Raw genomic sequence first — 24,714 nt, forward strand, 5'->3', positions numbered from 1 at the left:
GCTTAAAAGAGACACCATAATGGATCCCAGAAGGGATTACATTGATTCCATGTAACTTAACTGCGCAACAAACCAACTTCAACACTAGGTAATGGAGAAGAAAAAAATTTAATAATCAATAATGTAAAAGTTACTATATCTGGCCACAAAAAATTGGACATAAGCAAGAAAATATGACCTATTGTCAGGAGTAAACTCATTCAGTAGAAACAGACACAGAAATGACAGATGATAGAATTAGTAGGCATAGACATTAAAATAGCTGTTATAAGTATTCTCCCAATATATTCAAGACAGTAGGAGAATGCAAGGGCATACTGATGAGAGAAAAGAGAATATAAAAATAGCCAAAATGGAACTTCTTGAGATTAAAAATACTGTATAAGAAATGAAAAACAAGCAAATGGAATTAACAATAGATTAGACCTTGCAGAAGAAAATATCAATGAAGCAGAAAACAGTGATAGAAACTACACAAACTGAAAAACAATAAAAGGCCTAAAAACAATAAATGTAAAATAAATGAGATCTGAGACAATATCATGTGGTCTAATATAAATACAATTGAAGTTCCAGAAGGAAGAAAAGAGACAAAAAAATTTTAAGAATTAATATACAAAATTTTCAATATTTAATTACTATTAGAACCCAAAATGTCCAATAAATTCAATGAACACCAAATGAGAAATGTGAAGAAAATCATACCCTGACACATCATAATTAAATTGCTGAAAGAAACTGATAAAGAGAAAAATCTTAAGGGCAGCCAAAATTGTTTTTTAATTCACATTACATACAGAGAAATAAAGATAAGAATGACAGCAGACTTCTCATCAGAAACAATGAAAGCCAGAAGACAGCAGAGAGAAAAATTTAAAGTATTATTTAAATAACAGCAAAAAGAAAAAAAAACCTTACCAATCTAAAATTCTATACCCACAAAAGAATAACCTTTCATAAATGAAAGCAAAATAATAATGACTTTCCAGACATTCAAAAGCTAAGAGAATTCATTGTCAGTAGACCAGCAACACAAGAAATGTTAAAGGAAGACTTTCAGGCAGAAGGAAAATGATATCAGATGGACATTTTGACTTCACAAAAGAAATGAGAATGGCAAAATATGGTACGTATGTAGATAAATATAAAAAAGTATTTCTTCATTTAAAAAACATCATCAAAAGATAATTTACTATTGAAAGCAAAATAACAATGATATATTGCCGGGTTTATATCATATGTAGAAGTAAAATGAATGAAAGTATTAGCACAAAGGAAGGTGGGAGGAAGGAAATAATTTACTGTTATAAGTTTCTCCTACTATACATTAAGTGGTAGAATATTACTTGAAAGTAGGCCATGTTCGTTTAAAGATACATATTGTAAACTCTAAAACAAACAGTTAAAAAACAAAAAAAAGCCAAACAAAACTTAGATATTAACCAATTAATGTAGATAAAATTGATTATTAAAAAAATACTCCATTAATCCAAAAGGAGACAAGAAAAAAAAATGAACAGAAAATAGATATAATAAATAGGGAGCAATTATCAAGATGGTAGATTTAAATCTGACCAAAATGATGTTTACATGATATATAAATGGCTGAAACACTCTAATGAAAAGGCAGAAAATATCAGATTGAATGAAAAATTAAGACTTAACTATATACTATCCAGGAGAAACCCATTTTAAGTGTAAAAAAGCAAGTAGATTAAAAATAAGAGAACAAAAAATATACCATGCTAACACTACTCAAAAGAAAGCTGGAACAGCAACTAGAAGGATGTGCAGCTATGACATACAACTATCTACTGGGGCTTTGGGGGAAAAAATAAATAAATAAAATTATAAAAAAAAAAAGAAAGAAAGCTGGAGTGGCCAAATTAATATCAAAGTAGGTTACACGATAAGGAATATTACTATAATGGTTATTGTCTAATGATAAAGTGGTCAATTCATCAAGACAACACAATGATTCTAAATGTTTATATACCTAATAAGAGAACTTCAGAGTACATGAAGCAATTCTGCTAGAATTAGAGTGAGAAATACCAAATCCAAAAGGACAACTGAGAACTGGGTTTCTTTCTTTTTTAGTGCTAACTGCCGTTGGGGTGACATATCAATGTTTTTGTTGAGATTTAATCTATCTTCTTGTATTTTGATCTTAACAAATTGTACATAGAAAAAATCCAAACTTACCTCATGCATATGGTTTACTAGGGTCCAGGCACACTGGCTGCCTCAGTGTCTTGAGTCCCTGAGTCCCTTCCCACCTCAGGGCCTGATGGACCTGATGGACCTGAGGACAGGTATTGTACCCTTTGCTGGAATACTTCACCATCCTTAGCCCAGTTGGCTACTACTCATTCTTTGAGTCTCAGCTTGAACGTCAATTCCTTAGGGATTTATGCTTGGTCTTCTATCTCCCAGACTAGACCCCACGTCCTACCTCTCAGCTTCCTGCATCATTCGTTCACAGCTCTTATCCAAGTTGTTTGGTGTGTACACCCCACTATTTTGTAATCTATAAGAGGGGCACTGCATATGATATGATGCAACCTTATTCCTGGTACTAGGGCACCAACTAGTACATAATAGAAGCCTTCAAATTTTTATTGAGCAAATAAATAAATGTTTAAAAGAAAATTATTATAGTTTTCATACTATATATAGCTAAAAAGATTCCTTATAAGAAATATATTTAATTTGTATTTCATATTTTATAAGCTAAATTCCATTAGATAGATGTCAAAGGACAATAAGAATGAATAACTGAGAAAAAGAATTTCTCAGATATTATGAGAAGAACACATTTATGAGATTTTAGCTACTATGTGTAAGAATGTTCCTTTTATCCAATATTTGTACTGATTTTGCAACAAGGACAAAAAGCTCAACTTGGCTGTGTGTTTTACAAATCTCTGGAGGAGAAAAATAAGAAAAATGTTAATGTTTTACCTAGAAAATGTCTGAGTACTGTTTGCAATATCCTTCTAGAGAATGATTTCCATATGTGTATAGGGAATTCATTTCAGAGAGAAGTCTCTCTGTCCCTTTGGATGGATGAAAGTCACTCTCATTAACATTGCTGGAGGTTAAGTGTACATTTTCAGAGAAGAATACAGACTCTGTAATGAATACTGTGTATGTAGTTCACTACGTTCCAGCATTTGCATTTCAACTCAAAAGTTTCAAAAGGCATGAAAGTGTCTCGAGATTTGGAAGGAACAGAAGACACTGCAGGAATTATGTTACAAGCAGTAAAGCACATGAATAAACCAAAATGATGTAAATGGCTCCTTAGGATGGGGGAGCATAAAAATTTTGGAACGAAAACAGAACAAATTAATGAAGAAAGAGAAATGAGTGTAAATTCACATAAGGAATTATAAATTAAGAAAATCACCAGAAAAGGAGCGTGAGAAATAAAGCTAACATCCTAATAATGTTAACAGAATTGTTTCCTGCAGATTAAAAGGCCTGGAGAGAGGGAAAAAATTAGAAAAAAGAATGTCCAAAAACACAGCAACGTGAACTAGGAGACAACAAAACAGCTAAGCAACAATAAAATAAGACTACTAAATGAAATTAACTGAAGCCAGCTGAATCGCCTATCCTCTGACCAAAGAACAAAATAGAATACAACCAGAGACTGCAATGGCACCTCAACAGAAAAACATAAAATCCAAGTCCAGTGATGAAACCTTAAGCTCCAGAGTTAAGTGAAAGCATTGAAGGTGGGATGATAGGAAGCCACACATTCTCTTTAGTTAATCTCATTGACCAAGATAATGTTTAGCATCCTTTTTTTTTGGCTAGAACTTCACCATGCTCAGGGGCACTCAATTTTCCATGTGTTCTGGCCTAAGGACTTACGTAAGCCTAATTTTTAAAGTAACTATTTTTTTCAGGTAATGCACAGATTTTACTTTTTGTTTCAGTAATAAAATGAATGACCATTCTCATAATTTCAAATACATCCCAAGTTGAAAATGACAACAATTTTTTTAATTAGAAAAACTCTCAGACGATTGATTCTAGTGTAACCTAGTCCCTCCAATTTGCCGGCCTGAGTTAGAGACCTGCTCATTGGCTTCCTCTTGTGTGACTTCCTTTAGCTTTCTCCAGTATGTTAAATCATGGGCCACTCATCTACTGCCACTGGCATCTCATGGCCGCCATCATCTTACCTCTCTTCCTCTTTGTCCTTAGGATTATGCGTAAATTCCTTTACTATCATTTTAATGGACTCTCAGGTGTAGGATGAGTGAACAGTGACAGAGCATAGACGTTCAGTTGCCTTGTCTTACCAGCAATGCCAACTGTCTCCAAAGCAGTGATAGGAAGAACATATGTCTGGGCTTCAGGTATAATACACCTCTCTATCTTCCCACAGAACACTGGGGAACATTGCACAGAACTCACTTGACTTCATCATCATCATCATCACTTTCATACCACCTGATCCATTCTTGTAGTTTTTGCCCTTGCTTAATCAAGATTTTGCTCATTTACGTGACTTTATTCATTGCTAAAACATTTGTACCTTTGATACAGAAAAGGGGAGATTATTGTCCATGCACATCATCTGCTTACACAGCACTGAGTGCATAGATAAGGCAATGAACACTTAAATAGAACTCAAGGCAGACCTCCGTTAAGATAGAAAGGGTATTTCTTTGGGACAAAACGTGCATCTTCCTTGGGGTTCTCCGTAGTTGAAACTTGCTCTCAGGTTCTGATCTACAACAGCATGGAGGCCAGCGGCCTGCCCTTTCACCTCTCTGGACCTTGGTGTGCCCATTTATAGAAAAAGCCATGGGAATGACCTGAAATTCTACACCCAGAGTATCAAGCAAGTGAATGAAGATATTTTAGATGATGCAAAGTCAAAAATTTAACCTCTCATGCACCCTATTCAAAAAGCTTCTGTAAGATGAATAAAAAGACAACAAACCAAGAAAGAGGAATACATAACCTATAGGAAACAAAGGCTCAAACATAGGTGAGAAACAAAAGAAATTTCCAGAATGACTCTGAAAGATTCCAAGATAACAACTGTATAATGAAAACTAGTCCAGATGGGTGCAGAAAGGAGGCTCCCAGAGAGATGTTTTGAAGAAAAAAATAAACATTCAAAGACCCTGATGTATCTGACTGTATTAAAAGGAGTACTTAGTCCTACTGGAGAATTTGAGGGATGAATTAGTTACACATGCAGTGAAAACTAAGTAAACAAAAAAGTAAGTTATTATTAATCCTAGGAAAAACACAAAGCTATAATAGAAAGGAGAGTGTTCATAATATGCTACGTGGCTTGGCTGTGGCTAATATTTACATAGTTATAATAATGTAAATCTTAAATATTTATTTAACCCAAGATGGTAATATCGTTACATGGAAAAAAATGAGAGAAGATAAGAAGGGAGGGTATTCATAGTCCATAAAATTAAGTTAAATAGATATCTAAGCCTGAAAAAATAAATATTTCAATGTAAACAGAGAATTTGAAAATACAGATCTGAATACCAGGAGAAAGACCTTAGAAAGGAAAAAAATACAGACAGCAAAGTCTGTAGGTGAGTGTATTTCATTCCAATCACTCTCAGAAGCAGCCCTAACCAACCTCACATAGAACAATGCCTTCCATGTGTACTACTCACAGTGCCTCTGATTCTCATCCTACATCAGCCAACATGGAGCCTGATGACACCCCACAGGCTCTCGATGATGCAATGTAGGCTGTAGAAATCCCACCTACAGAGCCTTATTTGGGAATCTCAAATACTCAAAAGTTTAGAAAAAAATCTATTGATGGAACCCTGGTAAATTGTTGTCCTGATTTCCTGGTCCACTCGGTTACTCCCATATTCTAAGATCCAGCATACTTAACATATCACAGTCAAGAAGTTCCCCGACCTCCTTGAGACTATGATTCTCTTCCATGTGATTCCTTTTCACATTTGTTAATATTTCATAAAGAGATAAATTAGAACCACACAAGGTACATACAAAAATATTCTATCCGTAAAATATTAGTTTTTAAATAAAAGAGCTAATGGCCATCCATTCTTGCAGTTGCTCAGACCAAACGCTTGGAGTCCTCCTTGATGTCCTTCTTTTTCTCATACCTACATTCACTGCACCAGAAGTCCATGAGCTGCACCTTCAAAATATACTCAGAATCAGCACCTTGCCTTCTCTTCTGCCACCTCCCCTGCCCAAGCTATCATCGTCTCTCCCTTAGATTGCCATGATGGTGCCCGATGGCTTTCTCTGCCTCTACCATTGCCCCCTACCCACACACTCTAATCGATGAGCCAGAGTGATCCAGTTAAAATGTGTCAGGTCATCTCTCTCCTCTGGTCAGAACCTTCCAGAGCTCCCATTCTCTCATATAAACGCCAATCTTTCTCTATGATCCATCCTCACTCTTCCCTCTCTGAGGTCACCTCCTGTTCCTCTCCCTTGCTCATTCCACTCCAGCCATGCTCCAAGCTCTGGTCTTTATTCATGCTCCTCCCACTGCCTGGGATGCTCATCCCACGGAAGCCACCTGGCTCATTCCCTCACCTTTTCAAGTCTTTGCTGGACCATCTCCTTCTCAATGAGGTTTGCTCTGACCACCTTACCTAAGTTGCAGTGCCCTCTACCACAGGGAGGGCTCCCAACTGACCCATCTGCTGTTTCTCTCCATAGCATCTATCACCTATTATGCAGTATACCGCATAATTTACTTATTTATTCATTTGTTTTGATTGTCTGCCTCTCCTTCCTCTTAAAATTTTAGTTCCTAAAGGGTATTTTGGTTGGTTTTACTCTCTGATACATCTCCAACTCCTTGAATAATTTCTAGCATGCAGTAGAATCTCAGTAAATGCTTCTTGAGCACATGACTGTTGATTAAATTCAATTAAATATAAATAAACAAATTTCAGTGAAATATAATATCTTAAAATTAACCTTTCACTCTAAATGATTAATAATTCCACCTGTACATTTATAGAGCATTTTATCCATTCCAAAGCATTTTCTCACACGACTGCCTTGTTTAATCACTGGAGTATTTATCGTTACACACTGTATTAGGTGAGAAGACAGAGGCCAGAGAACAGAAGGGAGTCAGTTATCCAAGATCTCACACTGTGTGTCCTGGGCAGTGCAAAGAGGAGAGAGTGTCCTCTCACTTAGTGGGGTGCATCTATATATGACATTATTTTAATCTATACTTATGTGGCTTTCTCGCTTCATTTCTGCCAAGACAGTATCACCAAGTGCATTATTAAACTTTAAATTTAGTTTAATTCTATTGGTATTGCTTTTGTTTTGGGGTGTAATTGAAAAGTTAACATTTATTGACTACATATTATATGCCAGGACTATGCTAAGTACTCTATATAGAAACCCTAGTTTAATCCTCAAAATACATCTTGCCAGCAGCTAATATTGCTATTTTCATCTTAGAGATGAGAAACCACGTGAACTTTGAACTCTGTCACGAGGAACAGACCTGGGATTTGGTTCCAGTGTGTCATTTAAGCAGAGACTGTGTTTGGGCTCAGAGCTATTCAAGAATGAGAGGCAAGTCCTGGCCTCTCTCCTCAGAAGGAAGGCAAAGGCAACTACCATTCTGTGTTTGATTCCTTAAAGGTCAAAATCCCTTTAAAAAGTTAGACACCTTTGACCCAAACATCATTGCATATAATGATTTAAGATTCTCATAATAAGATGCGCTTGGATAGGTACACTGTGTATTTCTCGGAGATCATTCCAAAGCTGTATAAACTGAGTCTTCATCATCTTTCATCTTTGTAATCTCATTAGGGAGATTGAGGTTCAGCAACGATACCATTAAACTAGGACTGCACAAAAAACAAAAAAAAGACCCACAAAACTCTGCCACTGAAATGTCTTTGATTACAGCACTTATTTCCTCTTTGTTTTCTTTTTTTTTTTACTAGAAAATTCTAATTATCTACCTCGATATACTTCTTCCCAAAATTAAAACTGTGATTAAGGATTGAAACAACCAAACCAGAAGACAATTTTTAGAGTGGTTTCCTCTAAAGACTTTCTCTGGACCTGAATCTGTGGTGAAAATGTAGCCTGTTCAAAATACATTGGGGCATTAATGCTAATTTACAACTGCACTAGGTTTCTCCCCTGCGGGACCCAATCTCACTAGGAATTCATTAATTTTGACAGTTTGCCCATCACACTAGAATGGATTTGCTGAGTCACAGAAACGTCTCTAAAAAGAGAAGGATCACATTCTCCTTGTTATTAAGTATTCATAACAGAATGGAGTGTGAACATTCTCAAGGCAACTAGACACACTATTAATAATCCCAGAACCTACGAAATGTGGCTCGGGCTTCACTAAGCAGAAACCCCACAGCCACTCGAGTTTCTCTCCTAATATACCTACTATATACCAACCAGCTGTGTAATGGGCCCAAGCTCCCCCTAGGGCACAGAAGAAGGTCATAAAATAGAGTCCATTATCCCACATTGGAAATTTGACTTGATTTGGATTTGACACTTCATTGGGAGAAATGTCCTGGAGGCATATCTTTTCTAGAATGTTGGGGTTGGAGTGGGTGGCTGGCTGTTGCCAAATTAAGTCTGCAGAACATTTTTAAACTTAAAGGAGTAAGACTTTTAAAATATTCCCTTCATGATGACTTCTGAAAATCAAATTGAGTTGTAACGTCTGAAAGTTATTACCGGAACATTTTAAATTAAACCAACCTTGTATCACTCATTTCCAAGAGGGAGCACGGAGACAGTGCCAGTCACAGCATTTGCCAGTGTTTGATAAAAATCAAATAGTATTTGTAAAGACAAAATAGTTCTAAACTTAAACGGTATTCTAAGGAGGAAATAATACCCACACAGTCTATCAAAGGATGCCCCAGCACCACAAGGCTGGCATGCTCTTGATCCGTTATGACAGTCTCCACATGAGAATAATCTGATGTGAGATACTGGTAAGGTTCCAAAGCAACATAAAGTGCAGGAGAGGAAGGGATGAGAGGCTAGAACCAGACTCACAATACTCCAGCTCCTAAATCAGTAGTGTCTTCATTTGCATATTTTGGGGTGACCGCAGTATCCTGTTAACTCATGATCTCACTCCATGATCACTGAAGCCTAACATGGATACCATTAGGAAATATTATAAAGCAATTCTATTACTATTAGAAAAAGTTTAGACAATTGAAACTAAACCCATGATCCCAAGTAACCATCACAAGAACTATTTTCATGTCAGCATATTTGGACCACCTTACGCACTTAAAAACAAATAATTTAAATATTTTTGAGTCATTTCTTTAAAATATAAGAGGCCAGTAAACTAGAAGAATGCCAGAGGTAACAAATCTAAATTTCAATAAGGAATGTATGGACACAATGTTGTGATCCATAGGTGTAAATGTCTGAAGAAGTATTTAGGAATGGATCAAAGTCAACCTTACAGATATTTTGAAGTAACGTGGCATTAGACTGGTCCTTACCTTGTCTTATTTAACATTTTTATTGGTTACTTAAACAAAGATAATATAATGAGAGAAATGATAATGAGAATAATATCAGCAAGAAGTGATATTCATTAAACACTGCGCCACACACTGTTCATTATCTCGTGTAATCCCCCATCAGCCCCATGGGGCAGGGGCTATTGTTATCTTCATCGTGCAGAGAGAAAGTTGAGGCAGGATATTGACAAGTTACAGTTAGTGGGTGGGTGGGAACATGGTGGGGAGTATTAGTCTGCTTGAGCTACAATAACAAAATACAGACTTGGGTGGATTAAACAACAGAAATTTATTTTCTGCCAGTTCTGGATGCTGGAAGTCCGAGATCAATGTGTCAACAGCTCTCTTGTTGGCTTGCAGATGGCTGCCTTCTCATTGTATCCTCACGTGGTCTTTCCTCGCTGCACATGCATCCCTGGCGTCTGTGTGTGTGTGTCCAAATGTCCTCTTCTAATAAGGACACCAGTCAGATTGGATTAGAACCTCAAACTAACGGCCTCATTTTAACTTAATCACCTCTTTAAAGGCTGTATCTCCAACATAGTCGCATTCTAGAACTAGAGGTTAGGGCTTCAACATATGAATTTTGGGGCGACACAATTCTGTCCATAACAGAGGGAAACAAAGACGGTGGAGACAGGCATGAAAAGAGACAATTTGGGACAATTGTGATAGAAGAATTCTGAAGATTCTGCAATGATGGTTACAGGCAAGAGGATTAAATGTTCTGTATTGCCCCAGGACCCTCTGGAAGGAAGTTAAAGGAAGGCAGATTTTGTCTCCATGTAAGGTAGAATATTCTAACAATTAAAACCGCCCAAGACTGGGGCTAGAGTTGGAATGTTTCAGAGGAGAATGATGATTATTGATGCAACCAAGGGCCTTGAAGGTTAATTGGACAATGTCTAGGTTCTCACCCCTTCCTATCAAAAAGCATGAAATAACTAAAGGCATGCATATGCCTCCTCCTTGGAATAGATATGTTGATTCTATAACTTGATCTCCTTGGAAGCTCCTTTTCTGAGTGATGTGAACAAGGGTCCTGTAATTAATTATATATTAGCTCTAATTCCTAAAACAGCTTAGACAACTGTTGAGACAATTTCAAGTGAACATGCCTTGTAAAATAAGTTACATTTTGCCCCCAAACTAGTCCTAATTAGCTACCTGTATAATATAACTGGAAAATTATAGCTTGACTCCAAGATAAAAGCATAAGAATGATGAATAAAAAACACTTTTTGAGAGGAATTAAAATGTGCAGAAGGCAATATATGTGACTATTATCGCTATTTAATGACACTTAGTGCTGAGACTGGGCTTGGGGCCAGCACCACGGATATGATGATCACTTGCTATTATTTCCACCATTTTAGGAGTCTGTGCTTTTTGTGCTGGGTAAGATCTATGCATTTGGTAGGTCAGATAAATGCATAAATGATTTGTGGAATTACATTGACAGCCAAATATTAATATTGAAAAATGTTCACAAACATTTTTCTTCTAATCTTTGAAAAAAAATTTTTCTAAAGTCAATACCATCATACCCACAAGAGGCCATGCTATGCCAAGTGCTGTGCCAGGCACTGGGAGGGGCACAGAGGTGTAGGTAGGCACTCAGGGACACAAAGCCAGGGAGCTGCTGCCCTCACAATAATCCACATGTGACAGTAATTACAAGAAGGAAAGATGGAGAAAAAGGCAGGAAGGGGCATCCACAGGGAGCTGGGATAGAGCAGAAGAGGGCAGTGGGTCCTGCCTGCTGGGTTTAGGAGGGCAAGAAGGGAGGATGCTGTCTGCAGTTTATATTGAAGTTTCAATTCCCCTTCCCAGGGTCTGTTCTTCCATTTGGACGGTCCTCATATTGGAGAAGTGGTTCTCCACCCGTGGCAATTTTGCCCCCCAGGGAACATCTGGCAATACCTGAGGACCCCATTGATTGTCACAACTGGGGAGTTGGGTGGTGCTACGGGATCTAGTGAGGAGAGGCCAGGGATGCTGCTAAGCATCCTAGAATGCACAGGACAGCCTCCACAATAAAGAATGATCCAGCCCCAAGTGTCAGTAGTGCTGAGATTGAGAAACCTGCTTTGGAGTACAAAACTCACCGACTTTCCATCCTTCCCTCCCTCCCCTCAGACAAGAGGTGAATTTGGTAAAAAGGTGAATCTTCTTCTCCCCTCCTGTTGGCACCTGTCTGCCTGCAGGGAGCATGTCCTCTGGTCTGCTCTCACCAATGTGGTAAACTGAGCAGGGTCCAGCTCGGCCTGGTGCTGGGGTTCACACCGAGATTTTGTCATGAAAAGATGATATTTTGATCTCCATCTGACTCCTAACTGTCTAGCTATCTGTCTCGCTCTCTCTCAGTTGGTTCCAGGTGTGGGAAATGAACCAGGATGTCTAACTGGCTTCCTTAAAACCCCAACAACAATTAGCTCTCGAATCTAAAATATATGTCAGGCCTTAACTTAATTCTACAAATGGCAGTGCTTAATAAACGATGAAGAGATTAAGCTTGGCATGTATTGAATTAGACGACATTGACTTGGGGTCATCTGGAGATCCACAGCAGATCCATGTCACCCTAAGGAATTCTGGAAATGCCCTGAAGATGAAATCCAAGGAAACTCTAATTAGAGGCTCTCGGCTTTAATAGCTTCTAAAGAGATAGGACTACAGTGTTATTCTAGAAGGGCATTTAAAAATATTTTTTTTAAAAAAATGTGTAACTCTGTGTGGTGATGGGTGATAACTAGACTTATTGTGGCGATCATTTCACAATATATACATATATTGAATCATTATGTTGAACACCTGAAACTAATATATGTCGCTTATATCTCAATAATAAAAATAAAATGTAAAATAAAAATTATATATTTTTAAATGATCAATAACCACTTTGCAAAAGGCCTCTTTAAGAGAAAACTGGTCAAAGCCTCAAGTCAAGTCATGAGTACAAAAAGTCCCTTCCTTCCTTCCTTCCCCCCTTCCTTCTCCCCTTCCTTCCCCCCTTCCTTCCCTCCTTCTCTCCCTTCCTCCCTTCCTTCCTTCCTTCCTTCCTTCCTTCCTTCCTTCCTTCCTTCCTTCCTTCCTTCCTTCCTTCCTTCCTTCCTTCCTCCCCTGCACTTTCCTTTCCCCTTATTGCAGTGTGAGGCTGATCTGCCTCTTTGAATGTAAATAGAATTGCTTGTGAAGTCTGCAGATAATGTGCCAGCAGCCTTGTCTCTAAAAATTCAATTAAGCCCTCCATCCCACCACTGCAGTTGGACAGCTTCAACACAATTGGTTCACACGATTTTCCAGGACCCTCCCTCTGTTAATATCTTATTTCCTCACAAATGCCATATGAAAATGTAGACTATGAAGGTGGTTTTTCCGCTTACTTAATATATGCAATCTCTACCCTCCCTTTAGCTTTGTCAACTCCTCATTCTAGGGTTCCAAAGACAGAGGCATTGCCCCACATATTTATGTAGGAGAAAAACGTAATGTGCTTTTGGAAAAGAAGAGAGTAGACAAAGTAAGAGAATCTGGGGTTTGACTCATCATCTTCATTTGCATCTATGACACAAAAGAGAAATGCTCATTGGTTTGGTTTGAAATTCAAGCTGGTCAACTATTCACAAATCAATTTCAAAAATTGCAAAGGCATTCAGAGATAGATTGGCAAAGGAATTAATCACTCTCTCCTCTCTCCTTGACCATGTGCCTGTTATTGTGTGTATATCACTGAACTGTATGGATTTCTGTGCTTGTCTTTCTCCCCCACTAGACTGAAAGTTCCAGAGAGTCAAGGACTGCATCCCATAGATCCCTGCGTTTCTAACACCTAGCCCAGTACGGATGCAGAGATACTCCATAATTGTTTATTGAATTTAATTCACTTCAAAGGATATATAAACAGACAAGTCACAAAAAAGGAAATACAACTACAGCCATGTGTCGCTTAATGACAGGGATATGTTCTGAGAAATGCATCATTAGGCAATTCCGTCGTTGTGCGAACATCATAGAGTGTACTTAAACAAACCTAGATGGTATAGCCCACTACAGACCTAGGTTATGTGGTACTAATATTATGGGACCACTGACGTATAAGTGTCCCGTTGTTGACCTAAACTTCGTTATGCAGCACATGACTATAGTTAAGAAACATGCAGAATTTATTGCAGTTAAAGAAATGCCACAAATAGCCATAGTGTTTAAAATGCACTTGTATTCATTTGAAATGAAAGTGTACGCATATTTTAGAAAGCAACTTGGTCATAGGTATCAAGATCCTGAAAAATGTCATAATCTTTCACCCATTTCCTCTTTGAGGAACCTATTTTACAATACAAATATTTACCATAGGTGAAGTATCTAGCTACAATTGCGCTAAGAAACTTTAAATGTCATTGTATCCTTTAAGAATTGTAATCGTATCCTTTAAAGACAACCACAACCACGACAACCTTATGGGGTAGGCAGCTGTTCCATTTTAAGAAGGAGAAACAGAGGCTCCTGGATGTTAGCTAAAGTATGGAAGGCCACAAAGGCCATGTGGCTGGAGAGTGGCAGAGCCACGATTCAAACCAGATCTATAGAATTCCCAAGCCCAGGTTTTTTGTTCTATGATGCATTCTGCGGTTACAATCTTAAATATTCCTGTACCACGTTATTCTTTCCAATCTTATTTAAAATCCTACAAAGTTGAAAATTATCTAAATAAGCCAAGAGAAGGAAATAATTAATTGTGGAGCATTGGTAGAGTGGAATATTATAGATCAAAAACTATATTTAGTGAACACGATGCAGTCTATACAGAAGTCAAAATAATAATGACATACTCCTGAAATTTATATAATGCGATAATGTGACCTCAATAAAAATGTTTTTAAAATTATATTTAAAAAGATTATGAAATATTATAGAAAATATTTAAGATATAATGTTAAGCAGAAAGCAAAATTGTGATTGCACTGTGATTTCAATTAGAAAAACAAGTCTATAGGTAGAAAAAAGACTATAAGGAATATTCTAGCATTATGGGAGTTAGGACTATAAAAGATATTTTCCTTTACTCTAATTTCTTATCTTTACTAATGGATGAATTTGCTAATGGATTTCTTGAATTCTGAGTGTTAGTTATAAAGTCAGGTTTTGATTTCATCGTAAGAAGAAACATTAGAGGATCTGGTGCTTGTTAAAAAAAGAGACAGCTTTATAAGGAAAGAAATCAACACTTTATCCAGCTATTGGAGAAGTTTGCATTTAAGAGCTGAGCAACCTCTCTGAGTAGTGATTCATGTGTCATAGATCAACAACTAATTATAGGGCTGATGGCACTAAGCCACAAGGGAAGCAGTGCAGTCCTGGGTCAGCATTGCCTTGGCAGCCTTTTCTGATGAACCTAAGAGCAGAGACTTTCCAGGAGAGAGCCTGGGGCAGCTTTTTCCTAACTGTGTGTTTGCTTTATCTAACATCTATGCTACTGACCAACTTCCTGCTGAAGTTTTCTTGGACCATTCTATTTGCTGGGCTGCTGTTTGATCTCTGTTTAGCTTATCAGCAGAGGGACTTAGGGCAAATTAATTTGTCCAAGCCTCTTTATTTATCACTAAAATGGGATTAATAGTAACCGACATATTTATGTAAAGCACTTAGTGTTGCTTCTGACGAATAAACGTTCAGTGAAGGGTAGTTACTATTATTAGCATTAAAATAATAGCAACAACAAAAAAACAATGCTGATAACAATATAGCCACCTGATTAGAAATTAGTACGTTTCAATGGGCCCAATGCTATTGAGGGATATTGTTTACCAGCAGGAGCCCTCCCTCACCTCCTCCCTCCTTTTGAAGAGTAGGGAATATTTCTACCCATCTGCTCATATCTTTGCCACTCAAATACACGCCCTGATCCCTCCTACAAGACCTCAGACAGTGGTGGTTAAGAACACTCCGGAACTAGACTACCCACATTGCATCTTGTCTTTACCACATTCCAACCACTTAACTATGTGCAAGTTAATGACCTTCTGGGTGCCTCTCTTTCTGCATCTTTAAGATTGAAATAATAATAGAATTGACTTCACAGAGTTATCGTGATCATTAAGTGATCTAGTACGGGGGAAGCATTCATAACGGTGCGGGCATATAGCATGTGGTCAGTTAACTCTGTCCTTTATCTTCGTCAAGATGCTGAATGTTATAACAGGAAAACAGGCTATAGCTATTAAAAAGGTTTCTCTTAATCCTTTTGACAACAAAAGGGGACAAAAAATAAAAAGAACACAAGAATCCTTTGATGGTTATATGTCAACTTGGCTGGGCCACAGTACCTAGATATTTGGTTAAACATTATTCTGGATGTTTCTGCTAAGGTGTTTTTTGGATGAGGTTAACATTTAAATCAGTAGACTTCGAGTTAGGCAGATTGCCCTCCCTAACATGGGTGGGCCTCATCCAATCAGTTGAAAGACCTAATAGATGAAAAGGGCTGACCCCGGCAAGAAGAAATTCTGCCAGCAGATAGCCTCTGGACTCGAACTGCAACTCTTCCCTGGGTCTACAGCCTGCCAGCCTCCCCCGTACATGTTGGACTTACCAAGCTTCCATAGCCACATGAACCGATTCCTGAAAATAAATCTCTATCTATCTATCTATCTATCTATCCACACTCACATGCACTGTGGTTCTGTTTCTCTGGATAACCCTGACTCATACAAAGCCCAAGACCAGCTTTGCTTACAAAGGACAGATGGGTTCTTGTCTGATCCTGACAGGCTTACTCCTGGCCAGCAGGCTTGCCCTTCCACACTCCGCCCCACGATAACATGTCCCTCAAGGATTAGAACCTCGAAGGCAGCAACAGTGTCTTTTTCTCTGCTGGATCCCCAGAGCCCAGCCTGCTGCCAGCACCTGACCAGCCTTAGCAAGGAGTTCTTTTTGAGTCAGTGGGTTCTGGACTCCCTATCTTCTGGCCCACTTCAGAGGGAGAGACCATCTTACGTCTTATCATGCAGGAACCACCTTCCACCAAGGAAAAGTGCATAGATCCTCCCCCCTCAAGTCTCCCCTCTCATTCCATTTTAGTCTGAGAGGTTAACTTTCATTCCTGGGAGAGTGATAGCCTTCAGGGGATGGCCTGTCTCCCACCGATAGGGGGCGTATCTTTCATTCATATCACATGCATTACACCATAGAATAACAGCACAGAGAAGGATAGTCCCTGACATATACCCCTTCCCCTTTCTCCTCCCTGTAATAGCAATGATTGATTATACTCCTTCAGTTGATATTTTTACGATAAAAGAATGGTTAGTTTCATACTTTAAAGAAATTTCTGAATAAAGTTTAAAAAAATTTGCCAAGCAATTAAATCTAATTAAACTGCGCAACAGGTTGCCGGTAAACCAAGCAAACACACCTAGTTCTGACTCTTGTTGCCTCCTCCTAAAGCAGAAGGCTGCAAAGAGATGCATTAGAGCCCTGGGGAAGTTCTGCACCCTCCTCATTTTAATCTTATCTTCTGTGTAGCAGGAGGGCTTAGCCACTTTCTCTGCATTTCACTTAGGGTTTCATTTAGCATTCTAACTGTTGTAATAAATAAACCCCCAAATTTCAGTGGGTTAAGCTAACAGAAGTTGATTTCTTGCTGTTTAAGAGTCAAATGAAGGGCATCATGGAGGTGTTGTTGGTTAGTGGATGCCCTTCTTCTACAGAGGGATTCAGAAACCTTGGCTCTGCCTTCTTGTGGTTCCTCATTTCCTAGTCCCGTGGTTCTCAAAATAGAGGATGACTAGAATCACCTGGAGGGCTTGGTAAAAGACTGAGCTGAGCCCCACCCCAGAATGTCCAATTCAGTAGGTCAGGAGTGGGCACTGAGCCCCCAAATCATGCTGATGCTGCTGTTTGGGGGAACCACACTTTGAGAACAAGTGCCCTAAACCCAGCCAGTGGAGAAGTAAGAGAGTGTGGAGAAACACACCTCCTTCTTAACTCTCAAGGCCCAGAAGTGACACTCCCCAGCAGCAGGGGCTACTCACACAGACTCCTCCTCCCAGAGGTGAGCAGATGGGAAACGTGGTCTATGGCTGGGCAGTTGCTTCCCAGCACCAACTCTGTGGGATGGTAGGAGTGGTTCTGGAGTGGAGCGAAACATCTCTGCTAGCATCCAGTTATTTACAGAACCAGCTGTCCTTGTTATGAATCCTCCGGGAAGGTCACGTCCCCTTTCTCCAGATCTTATGTAAATTGTGTTTGCTTTGCACACATATGCTGTAGAGAGGATCATATTCCCTCCTCACCTCACCTGTCTCTATCTTAGCTACAGACAAAGGTGAAGGAACATATGCAACCTAATCTAGACAAGTGACAATAGAACAAAGGGAGGAGCATGGTCTGCAGCACCACTGGGAAGGGAGGGTGGGGATCCTGCTGCTGAGACCCTAACAGAGAAACTCCACCTACCTGGGGGCAGGGCAGGGACTGAGGGAAGCTTGTATAGGAATGAGGTGTGTTCAATAACAACTTCTCCCTTTCTTATTATTAATTTAACCTGAGTGTATTGGTGGCCTCTGGCTGTCATAACAAATCCCACAGACTGGGTGGTTTAAACAACGAAAGTTTATTTTCTCGCAATTCTGGAGGCTAAAAGTCTGAAATGAGTGGGTTGGCAGGGCTGGTTTCTCCTGAGGCATCTCTCCTTGGCTTGTAGATGGTGTCTTCTCCCCGTGTCCTCACATAGTCTTCCCTCTGTGCGTGTCTGTGTCCTGATCTCCTTGTCTTATAAGGACACTAATCAGATTGGATTAGGGCCGAGCCTAATGACTTCATTTTAATTTAATTACTTCTCTAAAGACCCTATCTCCAAATCCAGTCACATTCTGAGGTACTGGGTTAATACAATAAAAGAATTTGAGGGCGAGGGACACAATTCAGCCCATAACATTGAGGATAAAACGTAGCTTTTATTTCTCACAGTCACTATGTCACTTAAGACACAGATTACACTTTCTCCAGCAAAGAAAATCTCCTAAATGTGGCAGGCAGTTTTATCTCAGTTGCTTACTTCACTGTAGTCTATAGTTTTCAGACATGAATTTCAATAGCCAGCCCGTTGTCATAAGTGGATATGTTCATCAGGAAAGACCATCTCTGGGAGATGCGGGTGAGACTTCTCTTGCCAACATTTAAAACAAGAGCCACATCAAACCTTAACCAGTCTCTAACTTGAGAACACATGGCAACACTTGTATGTGGGCAGAGGAAACCTCTGTAGCTGACAATGCTTTAAAGTGACTGCCTAAAACCACCTGAAATAGTGCTCTTAAATTTTGATATAAATGAAACTTAAAGCTCTTGTGAGGAGGAAAAAACTAATACAGAAAGCCTTCTTCCAGATCTGAGATGTGAGGTTTCAAATATACAGTTAGCTTTGAGCCACACCAGCCCAGTTACAACATGCTTGACTGCAGCCTCCTTGCAAAGCTAAAGGGAGCAGGGGGATTGGGTGGTTTGGCCAGAAACCTAAAGCCACGTGTTTACTCCCCAACAGACAAACTAAGGCAGCCCAGGTAAGGAGGTCGGGAAATTGTCCACAGCATTTGCTGCCCATTGGTGTCCCTTCATCCCATATATTCCCATACATGAGCATCATTACAAGCTCCTCTTAAAATTCAAGACTTCCATGGAGCATCAAGCCTCAATTATATCTGAGTGCCAACTACTTTAATCATAGAATCTTCTGCATTAGTTGAGTGTTGCTGTGTGTTTCAAGAATGGACAATTTCAGTTTGGATAAAGTGGATGGAAGAGAAGTTTTGGGTCCATCTGGATGGAGTTAATGTCTTTGACCCAAGCAAGGAAGGCTAGGGACCATAGACTTCAGGGTGGTAGGGACACTGGAGGTGACAGGAGGACTCAGAAAGACAGGGAGGACAGCCAACAAGAGGGGGCTCCTTTGAAATCTTGCCTGAAGGTTTTGAGATAAGTGGTATGGCCCTAAAATGTCTCCTGTAATTTATAAGGGCCTGGTCAAAATATCCGAAGTTGAGAATGACGCTTAGCTCAGCAAATCTCAAATTGGTGTCATTATCCAAGTCTAGGTTAGTCAGCGTGCAGTCTCTCTAATCAAGCTGATTCAAGGTCTCTCAGCTAAGTAGACACTGTGTGCCATCCAGCGAGGATAAAGTCTGCTCCTCTTACCCAGAATTTAGTGGGGGAAATAGGATTACTTCCACTGACCCTCTCACAGCAGAGTCACCTCAGGTCACAGCAGGGACAGTGATCAGAAATGGAGAAAGATGAACTCAAAATAGTTCATCTAGAGACATGGTCTCTAGTATCCTAGAGGGGTGACTTGTGACATACTGAAAAGATCAAGCATGGCTTGAGCAAAATTATTCACCTCTCTGGTTTTCTAGTTTGTCAGCTAAAAAACTGAAGATTGAAAATGCCTACCTGGAAAGGCTGTTGGACAGAAGGAATGAAATTACATATATAAAATGCAGAGTGGGTGCTTAATATCTTTTATATCTGCATAAACATGCACACACACAAGCTCTTCCAGAATGATGCCAGCTATTTGTCCCTGTGCATAGCGAAGGGACTTATCTACTACCTTCCAGAGCAGTGGTTCTCAAAGTGTGGTTCCCCACACCAATAGCATCAGCCTTAACTAGGAGCTTGTTAGAAGTGCATATCTCAGCCCCCAATCCCAAAGCTATGGAATCAGAAAATCAGCGTTTTAATCAGCCCTCAAGGTGATTATAATGCACACCAAAGTTTGAGAACCACTATTCTAGACCAATGGTTAGCTATCTAGCTCCACAGTAGATTCACCTGGGCTATTTTGAAAAAGAGCAGTAATACCATAGCCCCACTCAGACCAAATAAATCAGAATCTCTGTGAACAGGGTCCAGGCCCAGAACTTTCTTTTTTAAGATCTCTCCCAGGTGATTCTAATGTGTAGCCAATGCTGAGAAACCATTGTTCTGGGTACCACCAGGTGAGGAGTCACTTGGTGGTTCTTGTACTAAATAGCCATCTATTCATTCCTTTGCTTCCCTAAATACAAATGGCTACTCTATGCCAAGCACTGCAGTAGGTAATGAGGATTTAAGATAGATGTGGACCATACATTTCTGGAGTTTATAGTCTGGTGGGAATCACAAAAAGCCCACCATGTACAGCCACACAAGTCTTTCACTGTACAACTCCAGTGAGTGCCCTTCACATCTTTGTATACGACCTGCAAAGCCACACACATCTGAGGTTGAAGTTCAAAGTAATCTTGGCACCGAAAGATGTAGACTATATAACTTCCAAGCAGCTTTAGCCTCTGCTGTTGGCACTGCCAAAGGATTCGCAGGAAGTCCCAGCAGGACCGAGGCCAGCGAATTGATTTCTTATCACTCTGTTGTGTATAATCACTACATTTATTAATTAATGAGGGACATTATGCAGAATATGACTTTGCTGAGCATGGTGGTTTTATTTTATAGTAAACTGGTGCCAATAAAAAGTGTCTACATTTTGAAGTTACTTTATTCTTATTGTGGTAGACTAAACATGGCCCCCAAAGATATCTAGGCCTTAATACCTAGAATCAGTGAATGTTTCCTTATATGGCAATAAGGACTTTGCAGATGTGATTAAATTAAAGATCTTGAGATGGGGAGATTATCTTGGATTATCTGGGTAGGCCATGAATGCCATCACAAGTTCTTTATAAGAAAGGCAGACGGACATTTGATGCAGAAGAAGAAAACAATGTGACCACTGTAACAAGATGGTACATTCCTGGCTTTAAAGATGGAAGAAGGGGCTACGATCCAAAGAATGCAGTACTAGAGCTGGTAAAGACAAGGGAATGGATTCTCGCCTATTCCATCTGGAGGGAGCATGGTCCTCCTGATACACTGATTTTGGCCTGGTCAAACTGATTTTGGAACTCTGACCTCAAGAACTGTAAGAGAATAAATGTGTGTTGTTTTAAGCCACCAAGTTTGTGATCATTTGCTACAGCAGCAATATAAAACTGATACACTTATGTATATCCAAATAATGAAAATCCAGAATAGAGTGGAAGTTTGGGGGAGAAGTTAAGGGCAGCTGAAATTTAATGAACTGCTGTTAGTGGGCCAGGCTCTGTGCTGGTTACTTTACATGGATTAGGTTTCAACCTCACCACAGTCATGTGAGAAAGGTGATATTATCATCACCATCACCATCATCATCATCATCATCACTACCACCACTACCTTCTTCATCACCATTATCATCATCATCATCATCACCATCATCGTCATTGCCATCATCATCACCATTTCAGTTTTAAAGATCAGGAAACTAAATTACAAAAAAGGTTAAGTAATGTCCCCCAAATCACCCACCTGGTAAATAGTAGTCAGAATTTGGACCCATGTCTGCTTGACTCAAAAGTACACTTTCCAAAAGGCACTTTTCACTAAACAAATTAACGATATTACTGATGAGGGCTTTTGCATAGAGTTCTAAAATTCTACTCTAATTGGAACATAGCAGGTCACCAATTAATGATCTTTATGGACTGAAAGCAGAGTGGCTGAAGCAACGACATTTGAAGAGCTACGGAGCAGATTTTCTTGATAGAAACCCACAAATGAATGTGGTGGGTTGGCCCACAGACAAGTCCATACAGAAATTAACATGATAAAATGCCATTAATAACTCCCTATTCAACACCATCTTGTCCCAAAGAAATTATTTCTGCATCATCAACTCCTGGCAGCAACGCTGTTATATCTGAGCTGTCATTTCTGTCCTTGTTCTCCACTCTGATGTAATACCAGAGGTTAACCTACTAGAGAGGTTGAATTTCACAACCCAAAAAATTCAATTAAGATTTGCTCATATTAGAAGAGAAAAATATATAAAGCAGTAAAATAGAATAGAAAAATATACAAAAAAGTAAAATCTGAGATGAAGAAAAATTATTTTTAAAGATTAATTAATCTTATTTATAAATAAAGTTGTATAAATTTTATTTTATAATTTATAATTTTGTAAATAAAATTTCTTCATGACACAGAGTTACTCGGATACAATGGTTCTATCTGGTCAAAAGGTCTCAGTATTTCTCAAAAGTCCTTGATTTGAGGAACTATCCCTATCATCCCTCAAAATTTATGTTTGCCATGTGGTATAAAGGAGCCGAAATTCCCTAAATTGAGCCAACCATTAAAAGTAAAGTCCATCAAAAAATAACAATAATCATGACACCTTACACTTACATAGTGATTCCCATATACCAGCACATGTTCAAGGTCTTCACAGTTGGTAACTCTTACTCGTCCCAGTATGAGGAAACACTTCTGCCATCCCTGTTTTGCAGATGAGGAGACTGAGGCACAAAGCTAGGAAGAGCTGGAGCCAGAAATCTATGCTTAGCATATTGGCTCTAGAGTCTGTCTTCTGAAGCACAATGTTTTAAGATCTCATCAAAATTCTAAAAGGACTTGCAGAGGAGCTTACATACCTTATTTCAAAATTTACACAAAATCTAAAGAGCCAAGGAGAGCAAGGCCTTGCCCTACCAGAAAACGCTAGTTATAAAACCATGGTCATGGAGCCAGTGTGGCGTTGGAGCAGGGATAGATCAGTGGACGTGTGGAACAAATCAGAGAGGCTGGAAGAGGCCTGCAGATATGTGGAAACCTAACATGCATGAGAGAGAGGCGTGATGGAAAGGAACAGGAAATGCTCAATCAACGATTTGGGGACTATTTGTTATCCATAGGGAGGCAAATGAAAGTTAATCGCTATCTCTCACCATACAAAAATCAATTCCAGATGAATTAAGGACTTAATGAAATGAAAGGCAATACAAAATATTGTAGGAAAAAACAGAAAAATATTCAAATCTTGTAGTAGAAAGCATTTTTTAAGATACAAAACAAATCAAAAATTGTAAAAATTAATCTAAGATCACCTATCCATCAAGAAAAACAACAAAAAGGCAAAACGTAAGCCACAAACTGAAATATATTTACAGTACTTATAACCATATAACTGAATATATATAAAGAATATATAATGAATTCTAAAAAAGAGAGGGGGGGAAGAAGATAACTCAATAACAATAACAAATGGGCTAAAGGCATTAGTAGGCATTTCGCAGAATTGGAAACATGAATGGTCCACACACATGTGAAAAGATGCTCAACCTCCTTAGTCAAAAAGGAAATGTAGATTAAAATGAAAAGAGATGGAAATCTCACACATGAAATTGATAAAAATTAGGAAGTCTGACAATACCACGTGCTAGCAAGGACTTGGAGTAATGGAAATGGAAATATGCTTCTGTTGCTAGTATATATTTGTACAAAAAAACAAACAAAAACCTGTTAAACTACACAAAAGCCTATCAACAATGGAATATATTCTTGACTAATTATCTATTCTTATCTATCTGTCTATCATCTGTCTGTCTATTTCTTATCATCTATCCACCCATCCATCCATCCATGCATCTATCCACCCATCTATCTACCTATCTATCTGTCTGTCTGTCTGTCTAACCAGGGATATGGTACAGCAATTGTTTCTTTTCTCTTTTAAGTCATCAAATGTCCCTTCTCTACTAGATCATTCCTAATAGTGTATAAACACCTGAAATGTTGTTATTTCTCTCTGTCTCACCCTCTCCTCTCAAATCCTTCCTTGGCTCCGCTTTCTCCTTCAGCCCCCTATTCTCACATTCTAAGCAGGTTTTTGTCCCCACCATTCCCCAAAACTGCTCTCATAGAAGTCACCAGTTACCCACATGTCACCCTAGCAGGGATATTTGACACTGTTGATCATACCTGCTTTCTCTCCGAAAGGAAGACTCTTGCTGCTCCTTCCCAGCCTCCTTTGCTGGTTCCCTCTCATTTCCCAATCTCCGAATGTTGAAGTGTCCTAGCACTCAGTCCTTGGACCTTTTCTCTCCCTATTTACAGGCACTCCCTCAATGATCACACCCCTTCCCAAGGGTTTAGGAGGATCGCTATTTCCAGCCCAGGACTCTTATCTAAACTCAAAACTTCTATACCTGGCTGCCTCCTCCCATTTCCACCAGGAGGTCAAATTTGCATCACAAACTGAACACAGTCCTAACTGAGCCCCTAGTCTTTCCCGCCATGCCACCCAACCTCTCCT

General features: G+C 39.1%; 1 protein-coding gene across 5 annotated transcripts in view; it reads right to left on the reverse strand.

Annotated features, from left to right (window-relative positions):
• DSCAM (DS cell adhesion molecule) overlaps positions 1-24,510 on the reverse strand; it is a 625,552-nt gene extending 601,042 nt beyond the window's left edge. For all 5 annotated transcript variants that reach the window (XM_058523126.1, XM_058523125.1, XM_058523130.1 and 2 more), the window contains exon 1: positions 24,381-24,510. In XM_058523126.1, the coding sequence (XP_058379109.1) occupies positions 24,381-24,447 (67 nt within the window). In that variant the 5' untranslated portion in view covers positions 24,448-24,510. The remainder of the gene's footprint in view (positions 1-24,380) is intronic.
• Positions 24,511-24,714: the final 204 nt, after the last annotated feature.

Source organism: Diceros bicornis, chromosome 27 (genome assembly GCF_020826845.1).
Source record: "Diceros bicornis minor isolate mBicDic1 chromosome 27, mDicBic1.mat.cur, whole genome shotgun sequence".
NCBI lineage: Eukaryota > Metazoa > Chordata > Mammalia > Perissodactyla > Rhinocerotidae > Diceros > Diceros bicornis.